Genomic DNA, 13,338 nt, shown 5'->3' with positions numbered 1-13,338 from the left:
TCTCGTAAGTCATGCCCCTTCCGGTAGACCCCCATCGGACCTCTAGGCTCGGAAAATATGACTGGGAGTCAGTGGAGAGAAAATTATTATTTTCTGGTCCCAGTCACTAAATGCCTTGGACTACACAAATGTTTTGTGTGGGTTTAAATAATATTTTTTCATGTTAAGAGTTTGACAGTTTATTGTATGATTCTTCATTTGTATATGTCTATATTTTGTTTTGTTTGAAAATCCTCCAGATCCTACCTTTAAAGGCTGTGGAAACAACGTAATGAGAAAGACTACATGTCGCCTATATGACGTCACATCATCACACTTTCCCTCCACTTCTCAACTCACAGTGCTGCTGCTGCGTCTTCTGCCACGATCTACGGAGCCATCAGATCAAGATGCCGGTGTGTTTTGTACCCAAATGTCGCCATTCCAACAACAACGGCGGTTCTTTCGATTTTCTTTCAAGGCGGTGAAGTGTACCAGAGACACAGCCATGTTATGAGTGCTTATGAGACACAGCCATGTTATGAGTGGTGACGTATATCATATGCGTTGAGAGCGGCGAAGGGTTGCAGTCCACAAAGCGCTCTCACACAAAACTTAACAGTATCAAACTTCAAAAAATATATTAAAAATTCACAAACAACATATGTGAAATTCATGGCACAATTCAAACAGGACCAGAAAATAATTTTCATCTAGCCATTGGAATACATTATGAGAAATGAGATTTTTAAGGTCCCATGTACCGGAAATGGAAACACGCAACTTACAAGCTCTATACCGCCCCCAAACAAGCAGCTGTTGTAACTGCATGACGTTGTCCAAGCAGTTTGGTCCACTTTAAAAAGTGCAGTGTAAACCAAACCGAACCAAATGAAGGTGTGAAATTTTTCGGGATTCCCTACCCAATCGAACCAAGTCCCCTGGCACTATCCTGGTGTGAATGCGCCCTAACAGGAGTAATATATGCTCTGCACAGAGTCTTATATTGTATAATCCTATATCTTACACATTTAGAAGATCTCAAAGCTGACCTCCAAATTATGTTCAAGTGGGAACAGCCTAGAAATGTCTATTAAACAACAGATACCTACTGTACAATTCACACTTGTCCAGTTTTTCACTCCCTGAATTATTCTGAATTTTATCTTTTGTTGAAATTATTTGTTTCTTAGAAGCAGGTAGACCATTAGATTCAACATGTATGAGTATAAGAATTGTAAGAATATAAATCATGGCAACACGTACATTCACATAGTCTAAAAAATAAAACTTAATTAATTGGTATAGCCATATAAAGTAAAATAAAAATACATTAAAATAAGTCAGTATCAGTTTTGGCTAAATTCACAACTAAATCAGTGCATTATAACTTTGATAATCCAAAATATGTAATTACAGGAACTTATAGTATCAAAAACCCATCTATCTTTACATGGAGTTTTGCTGGTACCTTTTCCATTGAGTACACTTTCATTAACCTGTCTTGCCATAGAGGGAGATTGGGAAGCTGCGGTCATCATTGTTTTTTTGCGACCGGTAAAAGAATATTCAACAGGTAAGCTTTTCTCCTATACATCACTCCATCAGGGATTGCACCTAAAAAAAAAGATGGATCTAATAGTAAATAAATGTTCAAAATGGCCAATATCTGTGAATGAATCCCTTTCCACTAATTCCTCAATTTCAGACAGTCCCAAAATATGTGTGTGTGTGTGATCTCCAACCTGTTCACAATCCCTCCAGTACAAATTAGTGTTACTGCTATACTGCTGTGTCCACAACTGGAGCATTGTCCTCATTTACCCCCTCCTAACAGGTTAGGACAGCTCTGACGCTCTCCTTAATCCTGGTACTTAAAGGTTTACAGAGGTGACAAAATGGTTTTGCTGGCAGGATGAAATATGCATCACATGTGGGAGTTTATGACCAGTTGGGACCAGCCTCCTGTTTTGAGGCATTGCATAAATACAGTCCTCAATACTGGGTGTTCCAGCTGACTTTAATACCTTTATAATGTCCTAGTAACATAATGTTCCTTTCACTCAGTCCTGCGCCAGATCTGTCAGGTCAGAACAAGTTCAGCAGGTCCGTGGAACCAGGATGTACTACACCCAGTGTTACTGTAAATCGCTCTGCACCACAGGAATCTGAAAGTAAATATTAAAAGTATCAAAGAATTTATTGGATAACAACACATGATAGAGCAGTGGATAGTTTCCTAATTATGTTTGACACCTCACTGCACAAGAACGCTCACTGTCTTAGGAAACATCACACACTCACCTGCCTTTCAAACATCTATAAAAATACAGAATTAAATCCTAAATTATTGTTGTGTTCTTGTCCTGATCTGTCTGAAATCCCTTTAATCTTTTTGTCTCACGCTGCCTCGCCTTTTCAGGTGTATCTCAACAATGGCAACATACAGGTTTTTACTCCTCTTTCAGGCCGTGACCTTTGTTTTCATGCGCTCACTTGGTGAGAAGTGAACTGAATTACTAAATTTAGACATAACTTAAAACGGCAGCACAAGGCGCTTCACACTTTGAGTCTCTGAGTACATAATGTTCTGCAGTTGCTTTGTGATTACAGATCATAAAATGCTTTGGCAGGATGCTCATAATTTTTTTCTTTTGTTGACATTTCATGGGTGTGGTTCTTTGTGTAACACATTAAGTCAAATAACAATTTGTGTGTTTAAGATCTGAACATTACAAAACTGAACAGAGTGTCTTCAGGATTATTCACAGATATTATCCCCACAAAAGAAATCGATACAAAATGCACAGCTGTTTTCTGCGGGGCATGTTCATAAATGCAGGAGTGAATTATAAGACAATAGGCCCCTGGGCACAGATATGGAAAAGGCCCCACCACCCCTCCTGAACAGGAGCAATACACACTTTATTAGTTGTTTAGTATCTATTTTAAGTTGTTTTGTTTCACTTTAGGTCATTTGTTTGTATTGTTTGGTTGTTTTGTGTCTTTTTGCAGATATCTTACATCACTTTGTGGCTGTATTGTGTATTTTTGTGTGTGTGTGTGTGTGTGTGTCTTTGAGGTCATTTTGTATCTATTTTTGGTCATGTTTTGTATTGTTTGGTCATTTAGTCTCTTTGTAGACATTTTGTGTCTCTTTGTGGTTGTTATATGTATTTGTTGGTTGTTTTGTATCTATTTTCGGTCATGTTGTATCTTTATGAGGTCATATTTTGTATTGTTTTGTAATTTTGTGTCTCTTTTTAGTTGTTTTGTGTCTCTTTGAGGTCAAGTTTTATGATTTTTGGCCGATTCGTGTCTCTTTGTGGTTGTTTTGTATCTCTTTAAAGTTATGCTTTGTTGGTCATTTTGTGTCTCTTTAAGGTTGTTTTATGTCTCTTCGAGGACATATTTGTATTGTTTGGTTATTTTGTGTGTTTTTTGGTTGTTGTGTGTCTCTTTGAGATCCTTTATGTATCTCTTTGAAGTCAGGTTCTGGTTTGTTGATCATTTTGTGTCTCCTTGTAGTCATTTTGTGTCTCTTTGAGATTGTTTAGTGTCTCTTTTAGGTCGTTTTGTATCTCTGTATTCAAAGTATAAGCAGTGAAAGTGCAAGCAGTATTTAATCTGGCAAAAGATTTCACACTGACAAAGACAAATGAAAAATTAGCCTGTGTGAAGTGTTTTAATTATACACAGCTTTAAGCTGCACTATATACACAGCACAGACATTAAAGTGATCAAATTACTCAATATTGATTGCATGTGCAATATATTCCCTGAGTTAAACAAATCATTTTTAGTGCGAGTCTTTAAATTTCTTAAGTCATTTCAATGTCATCACATTTCTCTGGTGCAAATACAAGCAACACAATGGGATTAAAGCATAACATCCAAATCATACAAAGAGGACCTGGGAGACTGGACAGACCCACAGGTGGCAGGGGAAGGATGTGGCTTCAGAGTTATTGTAAATGCTCCACAGTGTGTCATCATATACATCTTGTAGTCTTAGCTACTACCTTGTTAGTACTACTGTAATATAGTCACATAAATCCCCCTTTTGATACAATGTTAACACGTCCATAATTGTTGCTAACATCAATTTTCACAGTCTTCTCAGAGGCAGAATTGTAGAGACGTGACTAACGCTCACAGATGCCCACACGCACATTCAAACCCACATATGCAAAGACCCAGATATACAGATGCTGTAGTCAAAACAAACTTGTAAAACCCTCAATATTTTTAAGATACAACACATGGTTTACACTTGGCACTGATATTACAGATAAAAGCACCCCATTCAGACACGAGCTCCTATTCTCGAATGTGAAATTCATGCCATTAATCTTTGGAGCTAATGGTTGTCTGTCTTGAGTCATCACTGCTCGTGCTGTAAGTCATTAGTGGTCGTGCTGGTGTTGATGTTCGTGAATGCACTGCTTGTTGTGTTCAGGATCCAGTTCCAACATTGTCAGCATCTCTTGAATGGCGGCCTGGAGTGCTCGACCCAGGTCCTGGCTGCTGTAGGGTTTTCCAAGGGGAGGCACGTGGATGAAGGCAGAGTGACCCTGCCCTAGGTACAGAGAGGTGTAGTAGGTGTAGTCACACAGATACCTGCCAAGGAGCCAAAGGGTGGATGTAAGGTAAAGGTTGCACTACTTTGCCAAAAAGACAAAAGAGAGTATCAGAAAACAAGGTGGTGAGTTTTTGAGGGGAATGCGTGTGACTGAGGCTATGAGTCAACTTTGCGAAACAGTAGGTGTCCCTGGCTGTTAAGACACGAAAACATTTCAACATGAGTCATAAGACAATCTATTATCATGGTCATTTGCAATTATCCACTGTATAAAGACATGTGCACATGTAGGCATGGATATTTATGAGCGGAAGGCAGAAATCTTAAACCAAACTCCACAGATCAAGAAGCAGAAAACAATCACATGACCTTTGTTGCTACAGTTGATCATGTGATTTTTCACAGATTTTTTTTTAATTTTCATTTTATTTATTTCTGTATGGAGTAAACAAGTCAAGACTTAACGGAGGACACAATAGGAAAAACACAGGTGTAAATAATGACATTAATGTTGGCTGAACTTTATTTAGCTGCGTTAGTTTCAGGGTCCTGATCATGTCACCCCTGAGCATGACGGCTCACTGTCACACAGTCACGACTTACTGGGACACTTGAATAATGCAGAGCCAGAATTAATGTTATGAGTAACACCTTTACTTTTGCTACGATCACAGTTAGTCTAAATTACTGCTGTGAAAAGGCCTTTAGGCCTAGAGGCACCAAACCAGCATCAAAGAACAGGTGGCAACAAATGCCGACTGTTGTATAACATAACGTCACCTGTGTCTTGGACAAAAAGTTGCACTTGAACACACCGCAAAGACTACAGCCAACATCCAACTAGCATGCATGTTAGTCCAGTCTGTATTTGTCAATAGAAAGGAAAACTGGAAGACCGACAGGACAGGTTCAGGATGCAGGTTAGCCAGTTAGCACATTAACAACAAAACCCACTGTTGAAAGAACAAATATTTACCAGTTACTAAGGAATCATAACACAAACAATTACAAACTGTTTCTATGAAAGAGCTCAATGGCAAAAAAAAGTCTTACCTAATATAACAAGTTTGTTTTGATCTTATGTCCTCTTGACTTTAGCTGTTAGCTTTCCTCATTTCAGTTTCTCTTCTCATGCACTGAGCTGAACTGCCAACCAGAGCGATGTCTCTCAACAGCAGGCTCCACCATCTCCAACGCTAATTCAACATGCTGAAGTGGCCGATAAACATCCAACATCAGCTGACTAGGGTGACAGGCGCTCACCGACAGCCCATCATTGACCGATGACGAACTGCCGGCTTCATGTGTCAGGACCCAGAGAGTAGACTGAGACCATATATGGTAAGAAAATGATGGACATAGCTCCTGCAACATCACCCATTGGTTTGAAGACTCCATTTGAAGCCTCAAGTTTGGCATTTCGGCTGTCACTATTTTGTTTTTTTTTTGGAGCCAGAAGTGACCACATCTGGTCAAGAGCTAACATCTCGCTAACAGCCTGTCGCCCTTAATTTAACATATCTTTAAGCCTTGATAAATGTAAATGGGTGAGTTCTAAACTTCTAACACATTCCATGGGGATTGACTCGCTCTTGGAGCCAGCCTCAAGTGGCCATTTGAGGAACTGCAGTTTATAGGCATTTCTGCCTTGGCTTCATTTATCAGCCCTACTGTAGAAGATACCACCTGTTTGAGACCAGTATTTGGCTTCATACAATAGTTTTGTCAAACACGTTTATAGTGTGCGTATGTGTGAATTTTTCTCATGTGGGAATAACGTCACTTACCTTCCAGCATCCTTAGATACAGATAGAGTGACCCCGAGGCCAGAGTCATTGACCCTTTTGCAGACTGTTTCCATGTCCAGTACTGATTGTATGCAGTCGGGGCCGCTGTCCATGCAACACTGGGAAGCTGGGCAGAAGCTGCAGTTGTCCAGGCGTTTATAACCTTTGTTGTGGCCGCACTGCTCCAGAGTGACAGTGGTGGCTAACCCAGAAACACCGACATGGACCACCAACTGCACACAGGACCCCAAAAGACAAAAGTTTTTTTTATTAATTGATGGATTTTATCAACACTTTATATGCAATGTAACAGAAAGGTGTTATTCATGTACAGTATAGTGTTATTTATTGAATACCATTGGTTGGTGCTCTTTCCACAGAGATGGCAGTAGGGTCTGAACAGCCTGGTACTCAACAGGCACCTCACACACATGAAGGTCGACTGCTTCACCCAGCCCTAATCGCTCCAGTTCCTGTGAGCACAGGAAACATAAATATAGAACTGAACTGCCGTGCTTGAGACTGTTTATGCAGAAGTGATTTAAATAGTAAGAATTTAGCAACAGATGCATGTGATAAGGACGTAATGAGCATGACTAGATACATGAGACTTGGATTATACTGCACGAGTTGTTTTGCTGTTAAACAACTCATTAATAATCTCCTTAGTTTTTGGATTGTTCTTCCACTGTGGAGGCGTGGGGGAAACAGCAAAACTCCATTGACAAAAACAGTAATTTTACTTCTCTGAAAATGGATCTGCTCGTCTACCACTGCCTCGATCAGCGGTAGACCAGCAGCCCCCGTGTTCAGTGAGGTAAAATTACTGTTTTTGTCAATGGAGTCTGGCTTTGAGGCGAGCATAGACAAGCTTTAACTTTAGTTCAGTTCCTGTCAGAAAGGGCTGCCTGTCGGAAGCACTGAGCATACAACTGGATAAATGAGACTTGGATTATACTGCACGAGTTGTGTGAGATTTTGTAAACTGACGTTTTGATATAGCTTTGCTATATGGATGCCGAATGCAGGCGAGAAAACCAAGGCTTTGTTCACAAATTCAATGTAACGGAGCAATTAATATACAATATCATTTTCTAGAGGTGGGAATCACCAGAGGATCCATGATACAATATTATTGCCATTTTAAATATGTTGCGATTTGCTGAGTAATGCCATAAAATATATCACGATAGAGGCCCGTTTCCACTGCGGGGTAATTTTATAGGGCCGGGGCCGTTGGTGCGTGTCTCCACCGCAGGAACCACCCCCGAAGGACAGAGTTCCAGAACTTTTACGGGGGCTAAACAAGTCCCTACCTCGGGGTAGGTACTCAGAACGGCCCCGAAAGACTGGCTGGGGCTTGGGATTTACTTGGTGCTGATTGGATATACTCAAGGAGGGATGTGATGTCAATAGAAAGCAACAAAATAACCAGCATTTTTAAAACTCAGCAGACGAGGGTTAGCTCGTTCATATAGCTTCCGCCGCCATGTAAAAAACCTCACTAAATGACCTGTGAAAAAAAAATTTTTTCCAGCGGATATCTTAGTTACAACGTGATTGAGCTAGCAAAGCAGTTTTGTGTTGCTATGTGTGGTATGTATTCAGTTTTGGGAAATCACGATGTCCAGAAAGCATCAGTGGCTGCCGCTGACAGGGACAGCTAACAGCAGCAAAGCTAACAGCAGGACGTCATCTGTTAAAAGCCTCCCGTTGTCCGATATGACATGAAACTACTCCAGTTAGCTCAATCATGTTGTAACTAAGACATCCGCTGGAAGAAATATTTTTTTTCACAGGCCATTTAGTGAGTTATTACAGACACCGCTAAGGGCTAACAGCTAACGGCGTCTTTACGTCGCCCCGGTAAATGGTCGTGCAATGATTACGTCACATCCAGAGCCCGTAACTTTACAGGAACCTTCTCCTACTCCGCTCTCTCAGTGGAGACACGGCGGTTGAGAGGGCTGAGCGAGAGGACGTTCCTGTAGTAGTTCCTGCCCCACAAATAGTACCAGGAACTTCTTTAGTGGAAACGGGCCTATAGTGTGATTTACAGCAAGGACACATACCCCTTTTCAACAGTCATGGGCTTGGCCTGGCTTGGTTTGGTCTACCTTGGGCTACCTGCTTGAAAGTATGTCTTAAACTGATGGCGGCTTGTCTTGAGTGATGACGTTTAAAAGCAAAGTGCTATTAGCCTTGCCTTGCTTTTTAGAGTAGCTGCTGACAAAATTCCGTTGACTCAGTAATAACACATTTCATTTCCTATAGATTCTTCACAATAAAAGCCTCCCATTATTTTGTTATGTAAAAACTTTTATTGTGAAGCAGTAAAATAAGGAAATGTTGAGTTTTCAAGCAGCAACTTCACACAACTTCTAAAATGGTGGATAGCAAACATGACATGGTAAAATAAAGTAGATATGTAAAGTAAAAACAGGACGCAGGAGAGAAACTAAACTCCAAACCACAGAGATTCAGTAAGAAGCTACAAAAGTACTGAGAGCTGAGCACACACAGACTTTTAAAAATGCCTCTCTCTCTGGTCTCATGCAGCAGAGGTGGGTACAGTCTCATACTACTCGTGAGAAGGTCCATCTCCAGCACAGCTTGGTGTGGCACGGTATGTCTAAACTGGTAATGGAAATGCAAATCAGTGCTGCCAAGACTGACAATGGAAAAAGGGTAACAGCCTCTGCACATGGGGCATCCACTCCACCACATGAGCTAGCTGGCACTCCTCCTCCACTTCCTTTATCAAGCTACTTATAAAATGCACTTCCCTATGGCATCCCTGTTAAAAATGTACAACCTGATTACTGATTACCTGCACTGCCACCCAGCTGGAGTTCACTGCATGCTCACCAAAAGGCTCAAATCCTGCAGAGACAAGAGCAACAAAGTTGATTTGAGATACAGCACAGCAAAGCAAATAAAAGAGTCAGTGAGGATGCGTATCTGTCATGAAGAGAAGTGATAAGGGTGGATGTAAAAAAGGACTTCAAAGTCCAAAGGTTGCAAGTTAAACATTAATTGTTCCAGCAGCACAGGAGGGACACATAACTTTCTCAGTCACAATACAAAGATTACATTAAGTGTCATTCACATCCTCCTTAGGTGTATCTTTATTATCTGAACCAGCAGACTGAACACTTCTCCCCTGACAGCAACATTTCTGTCTGCACAACATTATTTTTTAAAGCAGAATAATCACATATCTATAATATAAACACACCCATCAGTGCAGCTCAGACACAAGTGGAAAACTAAGAGCTGTAACAGCACTGTGGTGACAATAAAGACATCATTTAAAGACACATCTGTCTCTCTCCAGACCAATTAAAATCTCTCACCTGTTACTATTACTTTCTTCTTATTGGCCATTATCCTCAGCTGTTATGACAGGAACTGTCATAGATGTATAATAAGGGGATCAAATATCCCAAACAGGAATTCCAGGATTGTCTACGTTTGCTGCTGTCTTCTTCTGGCTCACAGCTCAGAGGAAGTGACACACCAAATCTGAGTGAATCATACTGCCATCTACTGTACGGGCATGTGATCCTCCGCAGCAGCTCAGCCTCCAGCAATGCATTTGGCTAAGAAGTGAAAAAAAAAAAAATCAACAAAAGTAGACTTGTGAATTTGTATTCCTCCGACATGCAGCGCAAGACATTTTTGGAAAGAGGACAGGAGAGGATGAAAGCTGATCTTTTTAATCCAACTCTTTTAATGCAATAGAGTGTAATTCAAGCCATGTGTGCGCTGAAAATGAAACCCAGCATCTGCACTGCATTCCCGGATTAAAGGTTAGAGGAGCCGTCTTGTGAGTGGCCAGCTAGAGTGAATGAAAAACAACCTCCCCTCCGTCAATAGGAGCTGTTGAGGCGGCTCGTGAGTGAACATTTAACCCCTAACCAGCTGCTCCAGTTGAGCTGCTTAGTGGTTTTACTGGGCAGCTCCCAGGTGTGAATGTATGCACTGTGAGAGTGACACAGGGTGTGTGCCCGGTTTGCTTCCCCCGCGGGAGTAAAGTCAAAGGACACTTCTCTGGCTGAGGAGGGAGAAACTGTATCTTACACGACCTTTAACACACTCCATTACCTGAGTTTAGACGGCAAACCTTCCTCCCAGTTTGCTGACATGAAGGCAGAGCTAATCTAATATCACCCTACAGCCCTTTTCTTTTTATTCCTGGTGCCGTCCACACCCATGGGTTGCAAAATGACTCACACATTCTGGACACTGCACCCTATGTGGCTCCAAACTGGCACGGTGGAGAAAATATGCTCTCCATAGGGTGGAGATTTTTTTTTCTTTCTTGGAAGAGTATTTTAAAGTGAATGTTTAAAAAAAGTCTCTCATTCATGCCTCTATGCTTACAGACTTGATTTCTGCCTCTGATCCTCACGCACACACACAAACACACACACACGCACTCTAACACCTCCACTGGCCACCTACACAACCTGCACTGCAGTCGCTGACAGCCCCCTCCTCTCCCTTCTCTCCCTTCTCTCCCTCCTCTCTGTCCGCCCATTCACCTTTCTCTCCCTCTCTGTATCTTGCTTGCGTCACTCGCTATGTCAGTGTTGCCATGGAAACTAATGATGCCCTCTCTGCTCCGTGGTGCTGATGCAGACGGTCTGCTGACGTCCCCACTGTGTATGGGCGGAATAACAATATTCTGCTGTAGTTTCCACCACAGGGCCAGACTAAGAAATATGGACGTATACTGTATTTGTCTCTTTTAATGTATATTCTATAATGCCGTGTTCTATTCTGTGTATCTATTATTTTCTCTTCTACTCTATTCTGCTTTATTCTATTCTACTCATAATGCTTTATTCTATAATGTTCAACTCTATTCTATAAGGCTATATTTTTTTGAAACTTTTTTAGTGTATAACGTTCTATTCTATTCTATTCAATAATGCACACTATCCTATTCTTTTCTATTCTATATTTTTGTTCTATTTTATTTGTAATGCTCTATTCTATGGTGTTTCATTAGTCTATAGCGCTCTGTTCTATTCTGTACTGTTTTATGCTATTCTTTCTACTTATAACACTCTATTCCATAATGTTGTACTCTATTCTGTTACTGTCTTCTCTGTAATGTTCTAGTCTATTCTATAACGCTCTACACAATCATGTTTCTTGTATGTATCTTTTTTTGCTTTATGCTTTTCGTGTATTTTATTTGTTTTAGGAATTAGTATTAATATTGTTATTATCTCCACTTTTTTTTTAAAAAAAAATCATGATAATAACCTACCCTCTTATCATGTCCTGATTGGGGTTTTTTTTTTATAAATGTAATACTTTATTATCTTATATGGTATTTTATGTTTGTCATGTCAGATGTATCTTAAGCTGTCGAGTTTACGCTTGTCGTATGAAATGTGCTATATTGCTATTGCCAAATGCATACTTGTAGCTATTGTGAACATTTTTTACAACCTCTACCTCACTCTCTTGCATATTTTGAATTTTAGTACTACTTATTTTGTATATATTTTATATTTCTATATTCTAATGTCCACATACTGTTTGATCACTTGCTGCTGTAACACAAGAATGTGCCAGTTTGGGATCAATAAAGTTCTATCTATCTATCTATCTATCTAAATAAAACTGACTTTACTTATTCTAATGCTCTATTCTGCTGTTTGCTCTGTTATATTCTCTAATGTTCTCATCTACTCTATAATGTTTTATTTTATTCTATTCTATAATGCTGTACACTATCCTATATGTTTCTGTCATTCTCTATTCTTTTTTTATTAAAGGGTTAATTGCGAGCATGACCAATTACCAAAATAAATAAATAAATACAAAAAAATCCCAATTCAAATAAATACTGTATTTATTTTTTTGGTAATTGGTCATATGTATGTATATATGTATATATGTATATTTATATATATATATATATATATATATATATATATATATATATATATATATAGCCATTCTTTAAATACCCAAAAAATGTGGCCATGACTGTTGTACATATGGGATATAGTTTGACCATATCATTCTATTCTATAATGTTTTATTTTGTTGTATTTATAATGCTCTAATGTGTAATGCGCTGCTCTATTATATTGTACAGTGTTCTATTATGTGCTCATCTGTTTTAATCTGTTCTGTAACTTTCCGTTCTAGTCTATAATTTTCTGTCTCTCTTCTGTCAATTATTTTTTCTCAGCATGAATGAATATGCCTAAATGCCTGAGATTTCACAGCTCTGCATCCCATTGTTGTGATGACTAAACCCTGAGCACCTACTTTGGATCAAACAGTATAAATACAGAGAGCAAGGGCAGCCCATCAGCCGCAGCCATTAAAACCTTTAACCTTTCCACATGCTACTTTCAATCACAGAAAACACATGGTTTCCTCATTCTACTGTCACTGTTTCCTTCCCCTTTTTCTAGTGTACGCTCAGTTTCCCCAGAAACACTTTCAGAGCACTTTGTAACACCTCATTTCACTTCGCTTGGCCTTGTGAGAGGGGCTGAATGTGACCATTGATACTTAAAGAGCTGGGACAAGAGGTGTTGGCGTGGTTAGTGCTAGAAGTCTTGATGAACTGGAATAAAATATGAATTAAGTTTTGAACACCTACTTTGAGGCCTAATTAGGATTCTAGTTTGTCCTGCTCCAGGTCCTGTGTGTTAATACTCAACCCTGACATTATCTGAAGCTGACAACTCTATTCTATTCTACTCTTGAGGTGTTTTAAAACTGCCTTACCCCGCCTGGGTTGAAGGAATATTTTCTGTAAGCCCTGTTCCTCTGTTCTTTCCTTGGCCCTCGCCTCTTACACCTTCCCCGCCCAGTCTCTGCTCTCTTTTGGCGACCCTGAGCTTTTTTATGCTATGACATCAAACCACAATGCATTGCACTGTTTGTAGTTTACCTAAAGTCTCCATGGCAATAAAGACCGGCTCGGCCCCTTATTCAAATTGAACCGGAAAC

The 13,338-nt window shown here is 39.9% G+C and overlaps 1 protein-coding gene across 1 annotated transcript; it reads right to left on the bottom strand.

Annotated features, from left to right (window-relative positions):
• Positions 1-3,645: 3,645 nt before the first annotated feature.
• LOC125902636 (pyroglutamyl-peptidase 1-like) lies at positions 3,646-13,236 on the bottom strand. The gene is made up of 6 exons (XM_049599137.1): positions 13,114-13,236; positions 9,705-9,950; positions 9,179-9,231; positions 6,705-6,821; positions 6,349-6,581; positions 3,646-4,599 (listed from the first exon to the last, which is right to left on the bottom strand). Exons 2-6 carry the CDS (start codon positions 9,733-9,735, stop codon positions 4,386-4,388), a joined length of 648 nt encoding a protein of 215 aa, XP_049455094.1. The 5' UTR covers positions 9,736-9,950; positions 13,114-13,236; the 3' UTR covers positions 3,646-4,385.
• Between the last annotated feature and the right edge of the window lie 102 nt (positions 13,237-13,338).

This window comes from Epinephelus fuscoguttatus, linkage group LG15 (genome assembly GCF_011397635.1).
Source record: "Epinephelus fuscoguttatus linkage group LG15, E.fuscoguttatus.final_Chr_v1".
NCBI lineage: Eukaryota > Metazoa > Chordata > Actinopteri > Perciformes > Serranidae > Epinephelus > Epinephelus fuscoguttatus.
This window is presented reverse-complemented; position numbering and strand designations above follow the sequence as displayed.

Excerpts from the sequence above, each read along its gene's own strand:
- LOC125902636 (XM_049599137.1), bottom strand. The coding sequence starts at position 9,735 with ATGGCCAATAAGAAGAAAGTAATAGTAACAG. Across the intron at positions 9,232-9,704 it reads GAAGAAAGTAATAGTAACAG|GATTTGAGCCTTTTGGTGAG; the intron begins GTGAGAGATTTT and ends TTGTCTCTGCAG. Across the intron at positions 4,600-6,348 it reads GTATCTAAGGATGCTGGAAG|GTATCTGTGTGACTACACCT; the intron begins GTAAGTGACGTT and ends GCTCCTTGGCAG.